This window comes from Brachyistius frenatus, unplaced genomic scaffold, assembly GCF_029030835.1.
Source record: "Brachyistius frenatus isolate BFR_SWC_R1_liver_20210118 unplaced genomic scaffold, ASM2903083v1 Contig_27, whole genome shotgun sequence".
NCBI lineage: Eukaryota > Metazoa > Chordata > Actinopteri > Embiotocidae > Brachyistius > Brachyistius frenatus.
Genome location: NW_027210626.1, coordinates 1,499,563 through 1,514,143, shown reverse-complemented (window position 1 = coordinate 1,514,143; position 14,581 = coordinate 1,499,563). Strand labels below are relative to the sequence as shown.

Here is a 14,581-nt window from a genome sequence, read left to right as displayed (position 1 = left end):
ACAGTGAAATATATTTGTTTAAATGGTCTGGACCCGAGAGATTAAAGTGCTAGTTGTCAGAGAGTTGGTGTGCTAACTTGGAGTGACAGTGGCTGCGCTGACCACCTTGAAGCATTATAGCTGTTTGATAGCCTGCAGATAATATGTGGCTCATTAATCCTTGATGCTGTCATCATCGCTGATCTCACTCCATACTTAAGAAAATAGATCTCCACCGTCAGGACACAAAGCTCACACAGTTGGAGGCTTTGACACCGACATGACCTCATTCTGCTCCTCTCTCAGCTGGTGATAATAAAGATTGTTGAAGGGCTGGACCTGTAGATGTTTTTCACCTTGCAACACTTCACACAAGATCTCTGTTTTTGAATAGTAGAGCTTGACCCCGTGTCTTGTTGCGATTATAAAAGGACTGCATCACCATTACTTCATTCTATTAGAAAAAATACAGTCTTACAGCACCGTACAAGGAGAGAACAAAATTAGATCAAATATTTCACATGATGCGATATAGATTCATCCCCCCTCACATTTGAACATATTTGAAAAGGCCACATTGTGTAACTGACAATCAAACACAGTTTGTGTTCTTGCTACTGTGCATCTGTTTAACTTGTCAACGACAAGCGCTTCCACATAATTAAGCAATCACAGCTCAGCCTGCGGGAAGGTCTTGGACGATTTTTCAATAGCAAAATGTGTTTTTAATGGGAAAACTGTTGTCAGTGTCATTCATTATTTACATTATGAAGGATTAGTGTACCTTAGCGAGGGAGAAGATGCGAGTGCTGGAGGGCACAGCCAGCTCCTGTTGCAGGTCCTGGGTGTCGGCCCAGGCTTTCTTGAGTGGCAGCCGGGGCACAAAGCCATCCACTGATGGATGACACATCCTCAAAGCTTTCTGCACACTCTCCTCAAATGTACGGCCCACTGCCATCACCTGAATCCAAAGAAGGGAAATGTGTGACAGTAGAATGTGGGTCTGTCGATGTACCGAATGTGAGACTGGGTGGATGTTTATCCAGGGAGCCTCCCCACCTCTCCGACGCTCTTCATGGAACTGCCTATTTCACTGGACATGCCCTGAAAGCGGTCCAGGTCCCAGCGGGGGATCTTGGTGACAATGTAGTCCAAACTGGGCTCAAAGCAGGCTGTGGTCTTCTGTGATACGGCATTCTTGATGTCTGGCAGAGGGATTCCCAGAGCTAGTTTCGCAGCTACAAAAGCCAAGGGATACCTGTGAGACAAGAGGCAGGGAAAATAACCAACTGTGGACAAGAGTAGGTTTCTGTACAGGATAAACACTTTCTATCATCCTTAAACAGCAGTGATCCTCGTAAATTCTGTAATGTTGTAACACAGACTGTATGTACTCCTGTATTCAGTCCAACTTGAAAGGTCCAAGATTATCTTTGTATTGTGAAATTGTTAAAAAAAAAAAAATCTGTTGCCCAAATAGTATTTTTATATATATATTTTGATATTTCGTTATAATATGACCCGAGCTGGGTTTGTTTCAGAAATCAACTGCAAGAAAACAATGTATTAACTGGGGATAGCTCGTAATTTCTGAGTTTTCAAATAGTCATCAAAAAACATTTTGTCTTATTTCCTGGTTTATCCAGCGCAAGGCAGAAATGTTAAATGTACCCGAAAGCTGGTTGCCAATAGCTATAAAACAGAAAAAGGAGAAACAAAAACATCCATTGGTCAAATGTTCTGTGTGGAAGTTCCTCAGTAAAATCAACAAAATATGAGCTGCTGCACTCTGCCAGGTGAAGCGAGCATTTGAGAAGTCTACAACAGCGAAGGACAGTCGTTTGAGACCTAATCACAGCACAGACAGTCCATTCACTGATCAACAATCAACAACGAGCTTTGTCACCAGATAAAGTGAGTTTGATGGTAGACGTGCTGAGAAAACAGCGGCTGTCAACTCAAAGATGACTGCTGAATACATGCTTGTCATCAGCTTTGTCAAAGGTGAGGGTTTCTGAAGTTGGATGGACTTTGCTGAGCCTTGAGTTTATGGACAGTGTTTCTCTCTCTGTACGCGTGTTCATTTGTAGCTCAGCAGGTTGGGATCTTTAAATAATAGTGGAATCGTTTACAGTGAATATCGAAAAGTAGTAGCAGTATTTTTGCTTGAAATGTCAATCCTTATAATTCAAATAATACTAATGATAATGATTTGGTAGGTTTTTTTTTTACATTCTCTAAAATGTGTTACTTCACTTTAGGATTTAATGATAAATAATCATTTTCTCTATAAAGAATTCCTACAAACATTCTTACAACTTTCAAGCCTACAGCCGGTTAGGATTTAACTGTTTGTCTGAAGTGGATATTCTTAAGACCTGTACAGTAAAGTGAAAATGTAATCATTGATTTTAAACAGAATTAACTTTAAACTGAATATATAATGAAGAATTAGACAAATGTGAACAGAAAAGATCAGCTAATGTGTGCAGTTAAGATTTAAACTCTTGAACTAAGTGTTAGCTTTTAAGTTCCAGCCAAGTCGAGCAAATTTTTATTCCAGGCCGCAAATTCTTCATCTATTTAATTTTGCAGAAGCTCGTGTGCCTTAAATAAGCTGAACAAGTGTTCTGTAACAGGTTCAATAATAGCCCAACAGTCCTATGCTGTGTGTCTACATTACACTTTACGCAGTGGGCATGCTGTCTGCACGATGTATTTTCTACAAGTCCATCGTGTAATTTGAGGCAATGAGTGGCCTCTCTTTTTCATATTCTCTCACCCAGTAGCTTTGGATGCCAGAGCTGAGCTTCTTGAGAGCCGAGCATTGACCTCGATGATGCAGTACTCGAGCGACGATGGGTGCAGGGCGTACTGGATGTTGCATTCGCCCACAATCCCGAGGTGACGTACCACCTTGATAGCCGTCTCGCGTAGCATGTGGTACTCTTCGTTGGACAATGTCTGGCTTGGTGCCACCACTATGGAGTCACCTGTAGATGAAGAGAAAGGGGTTAAGACCAGGAGAGGCGTAATGGAATATTGTCTCCGAAAGCCAGTTTTGTATAATTACTGCATGACAACATTTTACAACATGTAAAATATGATCTGGAAAGTTTTCATCTATTTTTAAACGTGAAGAGCTTGGTGGCCAGATAGTTTTGTATATCAGGTAAAAAAACACACGTCTGTTTATCCGTTGGAAATTGTAAGGAGCACTCAAAAGACTTTCAATGTTGACAGAGAACTAAAAACAAAGTATTAAATCTCAGTGCTTTTCTTTATCTACAAAAACAAGATGAAGAATTACAACAAAAACATCAGCCATCCAGCACATTTATATAATCTTGTCATGTTTGGTCAACATAAACAACCTGCTCACCCTGACAAAAGTTAAAAGAAAACCTGCTCACCCTCAAGCAGCACACCCAGAGAAAGAAAGTGAATATGTGATTCTTTTTTGAGGTCAACAGAATACAAAATCAAACAGAACTGAATCAAATATTGCAGAACAATATTACAGTAAACATTGCAACAAAACAGAGGCTGAAGGTCACATTAGTATATCTCAGTGTGCGTGTTTGGTACCTGTGTGAATGCCCAGGGGATCGAAGTTTTCCATGTTGCAGACGGTGACACAGTTATCAGCCACGTCTCTCACAACTTCATATTCTACCTCCTTCCAGCCCAGCAAAGACATCTCCACCAGGATCTGACTGCTCATGGCCAGAGCCTACAATACACGCAGAGAATAATAACTCGGACGCTGTGTGTTTTCATTAACCTGTATGCAGTGGATCGACACTAAACATCAACCATACAATATAATTAAATACAATAACTTTTACCATTTGAAAGCTTAAAATCTGGAGTGGAATTTCAAACATGAGCTTGGCATAAATACTGCCAATGCACAGTGTTTAGCATGTGCATATGTCATATTGAATTATAAAGAATGTAATTCCCACTACTGCCAATACTTTATCAGTTCATAAAGGATAAAGAAACATCTTTGCAGTGTGTGTGCAGCCTGTTCAAACACAAACAACCAAGACATAAATAACATGAAAATACTTATATAATACTGTTTGCAACGTCCCTAAATATCCTTTTAACTACAATGTAGAAAATGGTCAGAAATTAAACAAAGTACACAACACATACACAACAAATCCTATTTTTTTTCCGTTGTCGCTCTTGACAACAAAAAAAATAGGATTTGTTGAATTACACAGAATCTAGTGACCTGTTACAAGGGCTGTCTTTTGTGGTATATATGCCATAGACAGAAAAAAAAAAAACATAAAATCTGTTTGATAATAAACTAGTATAGATGGGGTGAAAGGAATGCTCACCTCGGGTTTTTAATTTTATATTTTGGAAGATTTAGTGAACTCTGCCATGTCCTTGATACAAACCATGTGAACATCTACTGATCAAAACCAGCAAAGAAACCTTTTCCATTGAAATGTCCAAATGATACAAAAAGAAAAAAACTGAAAAAAACAGCGACACATAATGCATGCTATAAAAAGTATGGCCCAATCTAAAACAGTCCGGCACTTGAAGTTCATTTTGGAGCCTGTGATAACAGATTAGAAGCAATTGAGCTGTCAAACATTATGTTTGAAAGGAGACAAGCCAAAAGGAACGTTGCGTAGCAACAGCAAACTATTCCTTGGCATAGGACCAAAGGTTTCATTTGTGTGCAGGTTAATGCTGTAAACATGAGTAAAGTGTAAGGTTGGTTGAAATATTTTATTACTTTGATTGATGATGGCGTGATTGATCAAATGATTAGAAAAAAGAATCCTGAGAATAACTTTAAGAATTGTACTTTAGGTGCCTTCAACCTCTACCATACACCATTTATTCTGACCTTCTGAGCGGTTTCCTCCAGCTTCTCTTTGTTAGCACACATACCGGAGCCCAGACCTCCCAGGGCGTAGGCCGACCGCAACATCACCGGGTACCCAATCTGCTCTGCTGCTTTCAAGGCATCAGCCACCTGAAGTATAAATATCAACATTATATTTCCCCAAAACAGGGACTGCAAATACATGCTTTAAACCAAACTTCTGAAAAATATAACAAATGTGCGTGCGTGTGAATGAATTTATATTTTGTATTTATTCATATGTTGAGAAATGACTGAGCATGTGTTACCAGCACTATGGATGGAGTATATATAAACGTTATGTTCAATGTGACTGGACTCGGATCCTTACAGACTCCACAGCGAAACTGGGTGCGATTTTCTCATTGATCTGCATCAGTTTGTCAGCAAAAAGCTGCCTGTCCTCCGTGGCCATGATGGACTCCACCGGGGTTCCAAGGACTTTCACCCCATACTCCTCCAAAATGCCTCGCTGGAATAATTCTACTCCTAAACACAAATTTACATACAGATGTATAATTAAACATAGAGACCATTTAAAAAGAATTGTTATTATGCATGAGCTGAAAAACATACATTCACAGAACATTTTACATGTTGCAGTGAGTCAGTGCCTTTACTGTAAGATAAAAGTAGGGCTGGGTATCACTCAAAAGACTTTTGATACTGATACCTAAACTTCCATGCCGGTTTCTGAATGATAATTGTTTCGACACCAATTTTGTCAAATCCAATTAATGAAAAATAAATTTACATTACACATTGCAGTGCAACATTTTAATTTCCATGCAGTTTAGTGGGGGAGAGTGTAGGTTGTTTTCTGTAGCCTCACACACAAGCTATCAGTAGATGCTGCAATTTACCAATGTTCCATTTACCGTTAGACATTTGCACTGCAATTGTCATGCAGTTTCGAGAAAGAGAGCATAACCGTGGCTATTTTCTGTACCTACAATTAACAAATGTACCCCGAATGCCTCAGTAGACGCTAGCTCACTGGTAGCACTCCAGTAACTCAAAGGTATGCGGCCAGAAAAGTGTTTGAAAAAAGTGAACTAAGTTCTAATGTAAGGTTTACCTGCACAGGTTAAAACCGAGTCATTTTATCTAACTGGGCCTCCCAAGTTGAGTCTACTTACGGTGAATACTGTGGTTCACTGACGCTGATGAGATTTACTCCTAAATGTAGCAAAAGTTCTGTGTTTTAATATGAAAAACTGCTAGTGTGGATGAAGCCTATGTATCAAAACTTGGAACTGAATGAAAAGGCATTTTTACCAGATAGTAACGAGGTAATTCTTCTGTGCCATAAAGTATCAAAGTTAGGTGCCCAGCCCGAGATTAAAGTTTAAAAGAAGAAAAGGAATATCATGCGTCATTAACTTGCTTATCTGCCAAACAACAGTAAACATCTTACCACAGTTGAGTGCAGTCTGTCCACCCATAGAGAGCAGGATGCCGTCTGGACGCTCGGCCTTGATGACTTCTGTTACAAATTGTGGAGTGACAGGCAGGAAGTAGACCGAGTCGGCCTGCTTGGCGCCAACTTCGTTGGTCTGGACTGAGGCTATGTTTGGGTTCATGAGCACCGTCTTCACGTTTTCTTCCTACAACAGCATGTCACAAGGGTAACTATTATTTAGTGAGACGAAAACTATGATGAGTAGTTTTCAGTGTAACTTTTAAATGATCTTGTTCAGTATGTCCTTCATTTTAGAAGTGCTACTGTCTGTCTTTTATGTCAGGCTTGGTAAAATACAACTTTTGACAATACGCTTTTCTCACAGCAGACATTATGGCTCGTCACAGCAGAAAAAGGACGCCTGTCAGTAATAACATTAACAATAGCTCTGTTCAAATCCAACGCCCCTGTAAGACATGACAGTGAACCAGCATCTACAAAAGCAAAAAGGTGAAATGGAACAAACTAAATGGAACTCAGTCTTAATTCATTTTATTATTTACACCTGAGATTTTCCAAATGTGACATTTCAGAATGTCTTTTGTAAAAGAGGTCAATTATTTCCACCTCTAGCAGACTAGAATTGCTACCATATTATTCAAGCATGATGATTTATAGGTCCTCTGAAGGTTTTCAGAACAGTCAGTGCCAAGTACATCATTTATTCAGATGCACAGTGGTGCAATGGCCAATATTTACAATAGCATTACAGCAGGGATATGTGGGATTCATTCAAATTCTATCTAGGCCACCAAAAATACCTTGGAAGATCAGTTGGAAGTTGTGGATTAACTTTTAGTAACCTGGCAGTTGAACTGTCGATGTTGCAGCTACCTTCCCGTTAGTACGCCTCATGACTTTGATGGATGATGTGGACATGAATCATGTTTAACTTGTCAGGCATGGTCTCGTACATAAACCACAGAGCCAGTGTTCAATCAAGGGAAAATGCCGCTCAGTACAACAACAGGGCTCAGTGACGTTTAATAGTTTGCACTGACTAGTAATGAGCTACAATATTTCAATTACAGCATCAATCAATCAACTTACTTCAAGTGCAGAATCACCACGCAAACATGGGCTTGAAACATCTTACAATTACAAAGAATAGGGAAGTTTGAAGCCTTATATTCAAAGTAGAGACATTATATCTGATATAAGATACAGTACAGCAGGATCAATGGCACGTTTAAAAGTCCATTAACCAAAATGCAGACACATTAGGTCATTACAAGTGATCGGACAGGATGCGCAATTTAAAAAAAAAAACTTCTGCACTCACATTGATATTGGTTGATATGCCCTTCAGCATTAAGTTATATATGAAGTTGTATAAAACAAACTTCTGCATCTTTCGTTCACAACCATATTTGCTACAGATCTGACTACAGAAAATATTCAAATTGCTACTTCAAAATGCTCTTACCTTCATGGCCTTGATGGCCTGAGATCCTGAGTAGTCAAACTCTCCAGCCTGGCCGATAGACAGACCACCAGAACCCAGAACCAGCACCTTTGACACCTGCAGCGACATGTAAAGAAACAATACATGTAGTGACTGACAGTGTTCACACAGTAAACTGCAACAGTATAGTGTTGAGCTTCTTTTGCTATGAAACATAAATTCACTGGACTTAAGTATTCACACGATGTAACACCGCTTGACATTTATTAACTGATAATAATTTTATTTACTCATGAATAGCATTGTAATTACCCTCACATAACATTCTTTAATGTTATCTTTCACTTCAAATTATGATAATGTGACGCTGTCCTAACATATAAAAAAAATGAAAGCATTAGCCTATCATGGTATCTTTGTGAAGTCATCTGTGTGACATACTCTACCTGGGCTCTGGGAGGGATGTTGGGTTTTGTTGGCATCACTGACACTATGTTGGCATCCTTTCCTTTCTTGATCAAAGATATGAAGGCATCAAAGAGGAACTGTAGAAACAAAAAAAGTTGCAAATTGTACAACCACAGTGTGAATAGTATATTAACAATATTAGCAGGAGTTTGGTAATGGTCTGTTGCTCCGTTTAGTCAGTGCTGTCTGTCTTTAAAATCTACTGGGGAAAAAAACACAGAAGATACGGGTTCATTATTAATTTTGTCACTCAAGTAACCGTCACATGCTTTTGATACTTTTTATGTTATTTGCACTTCAAAAATATATCATTTTTTTCATATTTAAATGTACCAAAAGGTGCTCAGAAAGCAGATTTCTTTTAAGCAGAGCATTCTCTTGAAAAAAGTTTAAATTTTCAAGGCAAGTACAGCTTCCAAACAATGGAGTAAATGCTGTGTTTGAGACTAGAACAGTGGCACACTAACTTTATATTTAGTGGGAACCCGCTGTGACTTCATTCATTGGTTTGTGAAATTATGGTCGTTGACATCTTGGTTTTTTTGGAGCCAGACGTGACCATTTCTGGACGAGCTGGGGGGGAGCGAGCAGTGGATATGACTAAGAACCAGAGGACACTATGGCCTCCCAACCTTATTAGCAGTCCGACTGCACCCCAAGCTGGTCAATCAAACCAGGCACTCCCCCAAACATACATCTCTTTGAGGCTTAATATCCAATTGATTATGGAACTATTTTCAGAAGGACCACCAGCACACTGATCAAAAGGACTGAATTTAGCAAATGATACCATAATGGATTCTGGAAAAACATGATTGACTTTGTATTTCATGAAAGAAGTTGATGTTTTTTGAATGAGAGTTTTTTGGAGCTAGTCCCTTGTGGATCTCAGTGGACCTCACATTAAGACGCTTCCAAATTGGGTTCACTTTTCAGACCTGGAGACTACATCCCTTTTTATATAGTCTAGGCTTTGTATCCTGAGATGTACGTACAAGAGAAAGTAGTTAAAAGACCAAGAATCCACAGAAATTAATTAGTGGCGTTACTACACATGTTGAGCTACAGGAAAATAAATCAGCTGTAAGCTGTAATTGTGTTAATAAACTTTATTTTATAATGTATTGTAATTCACTGTTTGATAAAACAGCATTAAACTTGCCCTCATTTAGTGTTGCGTTCAAGGTAAAAAAGAAAAAAAAGGATAGTGTATATAGCTTAATATAGCTTTGAAGCCTTTCAGAGGCACGAATTATTTGTTATGGCCACAGGAGTCAAACCCAGAAGGAAGTTTAATCTCCTAAGGTGCCAGCTGCATGTTTAGGCAGAGAGGACACGTTATTAGTCTGCCTTTATATAACAGATGTTACAACATTCTTTGACCAGGACTTGCGAACCTTACCTGCCATGTGGAACAGTGAGAAAAAAAAAATGAAGCACAAATCTATCATTTCATGATTGCAGGGAAAGAGACAGCACTGTTAGTGGCCTTTGCAAACACTTGTGGCACCGACACAGGTGGGATCCCTTCTGCTGGCTGGATTACAACTGCTACTCTTACATCAGCTTCAGATGTTCATATATTTTCACGACAATGTTGTGCAGGAGGGATTAAGTATCTTTTTGTTGGCCGTTATAAACAAAACCTAAAACTGTTGGTTCAACAACAAGTCAACAACTGCTATTATCAACACAAGTTAATAATGAATATATTCACTAATAAATAAGTTTTCCTATTTACATAATTTTAAAAAAAGTTGTTCAATTCTTTACCTATTTCATTTTAGCCTTATTTTTTTTCCCAGTTAATAGCCACATCAGTTTTCTGTTTACTATTTCAGTGGAAGATGTTAAATTTGATAAAAGTTTAATTATGTGCATATCCCTTTAATCAGTTGTAGTATGGAAGGAGGTGTGCTATGTTTTTACCATCAACATCTTTCATTAAATTTACCTTGAATAGTAGAACTTTAGTAGCGCTTAAAATGGCATTTACTGATAGCATTTTGTAGTTTGGCTTTCTTGAAGAAATTGTATTTTCTTGATTCTTGTTCTGGGTTTTGTACCCCCATGGTTGAAATGCACTTATTGTAAGTCGCTTTGGATAAAAGTGTCAGCTAAATTAAATGTAATGTAATGTAATTACCTCTGTGTCAGTGGGACCGCCCTTCGCCTCCGGGTGGAATTGGGCCGTGAAAACTGGTTTGGTGGTGTGCATGATGCCCTGAAAATAAGGAAATGAAAAAAACCTTATTAACATTTCAACAAAATATATTTTGTAAACAAATATGTAGACCCCTTACAGCCCCTTATTTGCTTGACTGCAGTTATTTTGCAAGACAAACTGCTGCTTGTTATCCAAAACCCAGAGAACAAAAATATTAGAAGACCATGTTGTTTTGGAAAACGACTGAACATTCACACAGAGTGAAATCTACCTCGTTGGTGCCATCATTAGCGTTGGTGAAAAGCGGGCTCCACCCTGGTGGCAGGGACTCGCTATCGATGCCGTAACCGTGGTTCTGTGCAGTAATGAAGGCCTGGCTTGTCATCACGTTCAGCACCGGCTGGTTCTGACCTCTGGGGAACCACAGACAGTGTTTAATCTCATTATGAGGTGACAGCTCTAAAAACAAATACAAACATGACAGCGCAGAGTAACAAACTAAATCAACAACTGTATTTGTGTCCACAGACTTTTAAATGTTTATGAGGTTGCCATAACAGCATGCATATGGTCTTTGATTACTAAGCATAACTATAAGAGTTCACCTGTTGCCCATGGGTAGTTTGTATGACTTTGCTCCTGCAGCCAGAGCCGTGATCTGGTTGCCCATACAGATCCCGAACACTGGCTGGGGATGATCACGCTCCAGCACCTTCGCAGAACAAATATAACAGTAGAGATCATCGCTATATAAATATAATCTCGGTTATAAAAAAAAAATTGTACTTAATGGGGCAAATAATTCCCCAAAATAAACATTGCTTATGGATGCTCTACCATTTTAAGTAAATGGTATATGGTCTGCACCTTTTATCTCAGATAAAGTCTCTCATATACACACACAGAAACGTAAGTTGAGGCACCAAAACCACGTGGATTGAAATACCTATGCTAAGTACGCAAGTAACGTCATATATTTACGTTAAAAATATATCTCGGTTGATTTTTTTTATTTCTCCAGACTCGAACAGAACTTTCCTGGTTAAAATTCCTGTGTTTGTTTCATCGAACCCCCCACAACCTCATCTCTTAATGGACGATGTCAATCTTTATATACCGTCACATGAATTATTTCTCTGCAAACCCAGTTTCAAACGTAGGTATCTCGTAATTTTAGAGCTTTTATTTTGAAATGTGTACGTTTTCACATGTTTACACATTTTGCTGCGAGACCGGGCTGTGCACAAACAATTACAAAATAGAAATTCTTCTGATGCTCCTCATGTGTAAACAGTAGCGTATCCTACCTTCCGCACGTTGTGGATGAGTGTCTTGGCCAGAGACGGATCTCCTGGTCCGTTGGATATGAACAGGCCATCGTAGTCTAGACTCAGTAAGTCCTGGTCCCATGGCACCAGGTGGACCTCTGCACCTCGCTGTACTCAGGAGATATACACAATCATTCTGTAATCTTAAGTAATTGTTTAATAATAACAACAACAACAACAACAGTCATATTGAAATGATTTGATAAACAGACACGCATTAGGAGTCTGCCAGCTTTTTCTCCTCACTTACTCTCACATCCAATTACAAGCCAATATCAGCATTACAACAACACATCATTAACGCTGAGCATAAACACAAGAGAAACCCACTTTCTCTCTCAGCTCAATGACACAAACACATTTTTAATTTCGGGTGCTCGGTCGACCTCAGAGTACTATCTCCAAATGTCTGGGTCATGTTGCAGAAAATGTGTAACAGTGTCAACGGATGTCATTTGGGTCTCAGTCACAAGAACAACATGTGTGTAATGTTATCATCAGGGTTTCACATTCTCACCTTAACCAGCAGCCGAATGATATTATGTTTAATGCCACAATCAACAGCCACCACTTTGATTGGGTTGCCTTTTCCGAAAACTCGCGTTTCCTGGTAGGGACACAGCATAGAGAGGCCATTTGACATTTCTTTTTAGTCTCATTTTACCTGATGTGATGTGAGATATGCAGAACATGCCTAACAGCTGGTACCTTAGTTGAAACCTCTGCTACCAGGTTTTTCTGGTTGGGATCACATATCTCAACAGGCTGCCCATCAAATTCAATCTTTCCCAAAACTGTGCCCTGAGGAGGAACCAACACATATTAGTAGAATCATTCACCAAAGACGCAGCATATCTGACCTTTGTATTTATTTATTTACAGCACCTTGTCTCTGATGACCTTGGTCAGCATTCTTGTGTCAATCCCAAAAAGGGCAGGAACCTTGAAAAGAAAGTAAAATTACAATTTACAGAGCAGTCCTGTTCCCCTCTCTGACATTACACCTGGTATTTGGTCATTTGAAAAGCCAACCTTCTCTTCTTGCAGCCATTGACCCAGAGACTTGACAGAGTTCCAGTGGCTGTACTCGTGGCTATAGTCTTGAACCAGAAGACCAGACACCTAGAAGCACAATATCAGACATAAAAAAAGGTCAAACTAAAAAGTATTTAAGTCCGTTAACTGTGTGCGGCGTCAAGAGCGTATATTTTTAAAAAAAAGAAGATGTAAGTAAAACTTAATTAATTAATCAACTAGTCAAATATTCTTTGCTATTAACTCAGGTCAGAACAGTGACACGGACAAAACTAAATGAAAAGAGCCCATCAAAGCAGTCTCTATAAAATATAAATAAAGCTGCCTGAGGTCTCCTCAAAGGCTGAAGCCCCTCATCCACAGCAGAGTTTCCGACCTGGATGCGATCTGACTCCACATATTTTCTCAGGCCCAGCTCATCCATCTCATGGGTGTTGGGTACCCCATAGTTCCCTACAATAGGGTAAGTCAGGGTCAAGATCTGACCTCGGTAGCTGGGGTCAGTCAGGGCCTCAGGGTACCTAAAGCAGGGAAACAGCAGAACAAATATATCAGGATGGATATCAGGAGGTGACGCTAAAGCTCAGTGAAGCTTGTTCTTGTGAGAACATAAATAAGTACACTGAGGATGTAAGGTTGTAAAATTCAAAGCAAGTTTCATGTCATGTCGAGAAGTAGATTTGCAGATTATATTTCAATTTCTTTCGTAAACCTGAGGGAGTTCAAGTTAAGACAGCAGTGCTCCTTCTTACCCCACCAGGCCAGTATTGAAGACCAGTTCCCCAGCCACAGATGCATTGTGCCCAAAGGAAAACCCTTTCATCCTGGTGCCATCCTCCAGGACCAGGTGGGCTGTCTGGGCCTGGGAGTTAAAAAAAAAAAAAAAAAAAAAAAAAAAAAAAGAGCAGACAGATGATAAAGCAAACTCTCACCCGAGAATAACGTATTCTCTTTTTGTAAAATCAAGTTTGGAGAGACCAAAGCCCAAACTTTGAACTAGATGTGTTGTAGATTTTGGAGTTTTTGGAGTCATGGCAACCGTTGAGCCTCTGGGACTCTGTGCTGAAACTGCAGGCCGCTGTGAATTGTGTTGTGAACGCTGAGACAGACAAATCTGTTCTTCTGTGTGTGTGTGTGTGTGTGTGTGTGTGTGTGTGTGTGTGTGTGTGTGTGTGTGTCACGTGTGAGAGAGCGCGATAAAGAGGGAGAAATATACAAATATAAAAGGTTGGTGTGATCCTCTGTGACCTCATCAGTGCTGGTCATTATAAAAAGCAGTGTATCTCTCTTACAGTAGAACACGTCCATAGATAACTCGCATTCATATCAAATACTGACCTGCTGATGAGATATGCAGTGCTGATGTGTACAATGCATTGAGATCTTCGTAGGTATTTCTTTGCTCTGAAGTTTCCAACATTCTTTCACTTATTGTACCACAACTCTTACTATAATTAGAAATGTGTTTGTTTTTCTATGCATGTTGCAATCAGGGTGTAATCTCAAACCTGATGCAACACTCCCTGTGATTCACACATATGATGCACACATGTCCAGCTGTCACAAAATCTCATCAGCTATCTCATTGTTTGAGTTGATACACAGTAAATTGTACCTGTCCATAACCACTTTAAACTGCGTTAAAATCAGCAAATACACGGAAATATTTCGTAATGCCACAAGCAGGTGCGTCAGGTAAACGATTTATTGTGTTTTATGTAATCAAACATTGCCACGTGTCCATTCGGCGTGCTGCCAGTCCACCAGAGTGAACGTGTTTCAATAGTCTACTACTTTTCATCTGGTGCACATTGCATTGTATTTCGAATAGAAGGATTTA

The 14,581-nt window shown here is 39.4% G+C and overlaps 1 protein-coding gene across 2 annotated transcripts in view; it reads right to left on the bottom strand.

Annotated features, from left to right (window-relative positions):
• Nucleotides 1-14,581, bottom strand: part of cps1 (carbamoyl-phosphate synthase 1, mitochondrial) — a 51,202-nt gene that overhangs the window by 36,104 nt on the left and 517 nt on the right. For both annotated transcript variants that reach the window (XM_069698536.1, XM_069698537.1), the window contains exons 2-20: nt 13,494-13,603; nt 13,118-13,262; nt 12,739-12,828; nt 12,592-12,648; nt 12,415-12,507; nt 12,224-12,313; nt 11,686-11,814; nt 10,984-11,090; nt 10,650-10,791; nt 10,358-10,435; nt 8,190-8,288; nt 7,765-7,860; nt 6,294-6,483; nt 5,208-5,365; nt 4,859-4,987; nt 3,568-3,712; nt 2,762-2,972; nt 1,039-1,237; nt 764-940 (exon numbers count right to left, since the gene is read on the bottom strand). In XM_069698536.1, the coding sequence (XP_069554637.1) occupies nt 764-940; nt 1,039-1,237; nt 2,762-2,972; nt 3,568-3,712; nt 4,859-4,987; nt 5,208-5,365; nt 6,294-6,483; nt 7,765-7,860; nt 8,190-8,288; nt 10,358-10,435; nt 10,650-10,791; nt 10,984-11,090; nt 11,686-11,814; nt 12,224-12,313; nt 12,415-12,507; nt 12,592-12,648; nt 12,739-12,828; nt 13,118-13,262; nt 13,494-13,603 (2,445 nt within the window). The remainder of the gene's footprint in view (nt 1-763; nt 941-1,038; nt 1,238-2,761; nt 2,973-3,567; nt 3,713-4,858; nt 4,988-5,207; nt 5,366-6,293; nt 6,484-7,764; nt 7,861-8,189; nt 8,289-10,357; nt 10,436-10,649; nt 10,792-10,983; nt 11,091-11,685; nt 11,815-12,223; nt 12,314-12,414; nt 12,508-12,591; nt 12,649-12,738; nt 12,829-13,117; nt 13,263-13,493; nt 13,604-14,581) is intronic.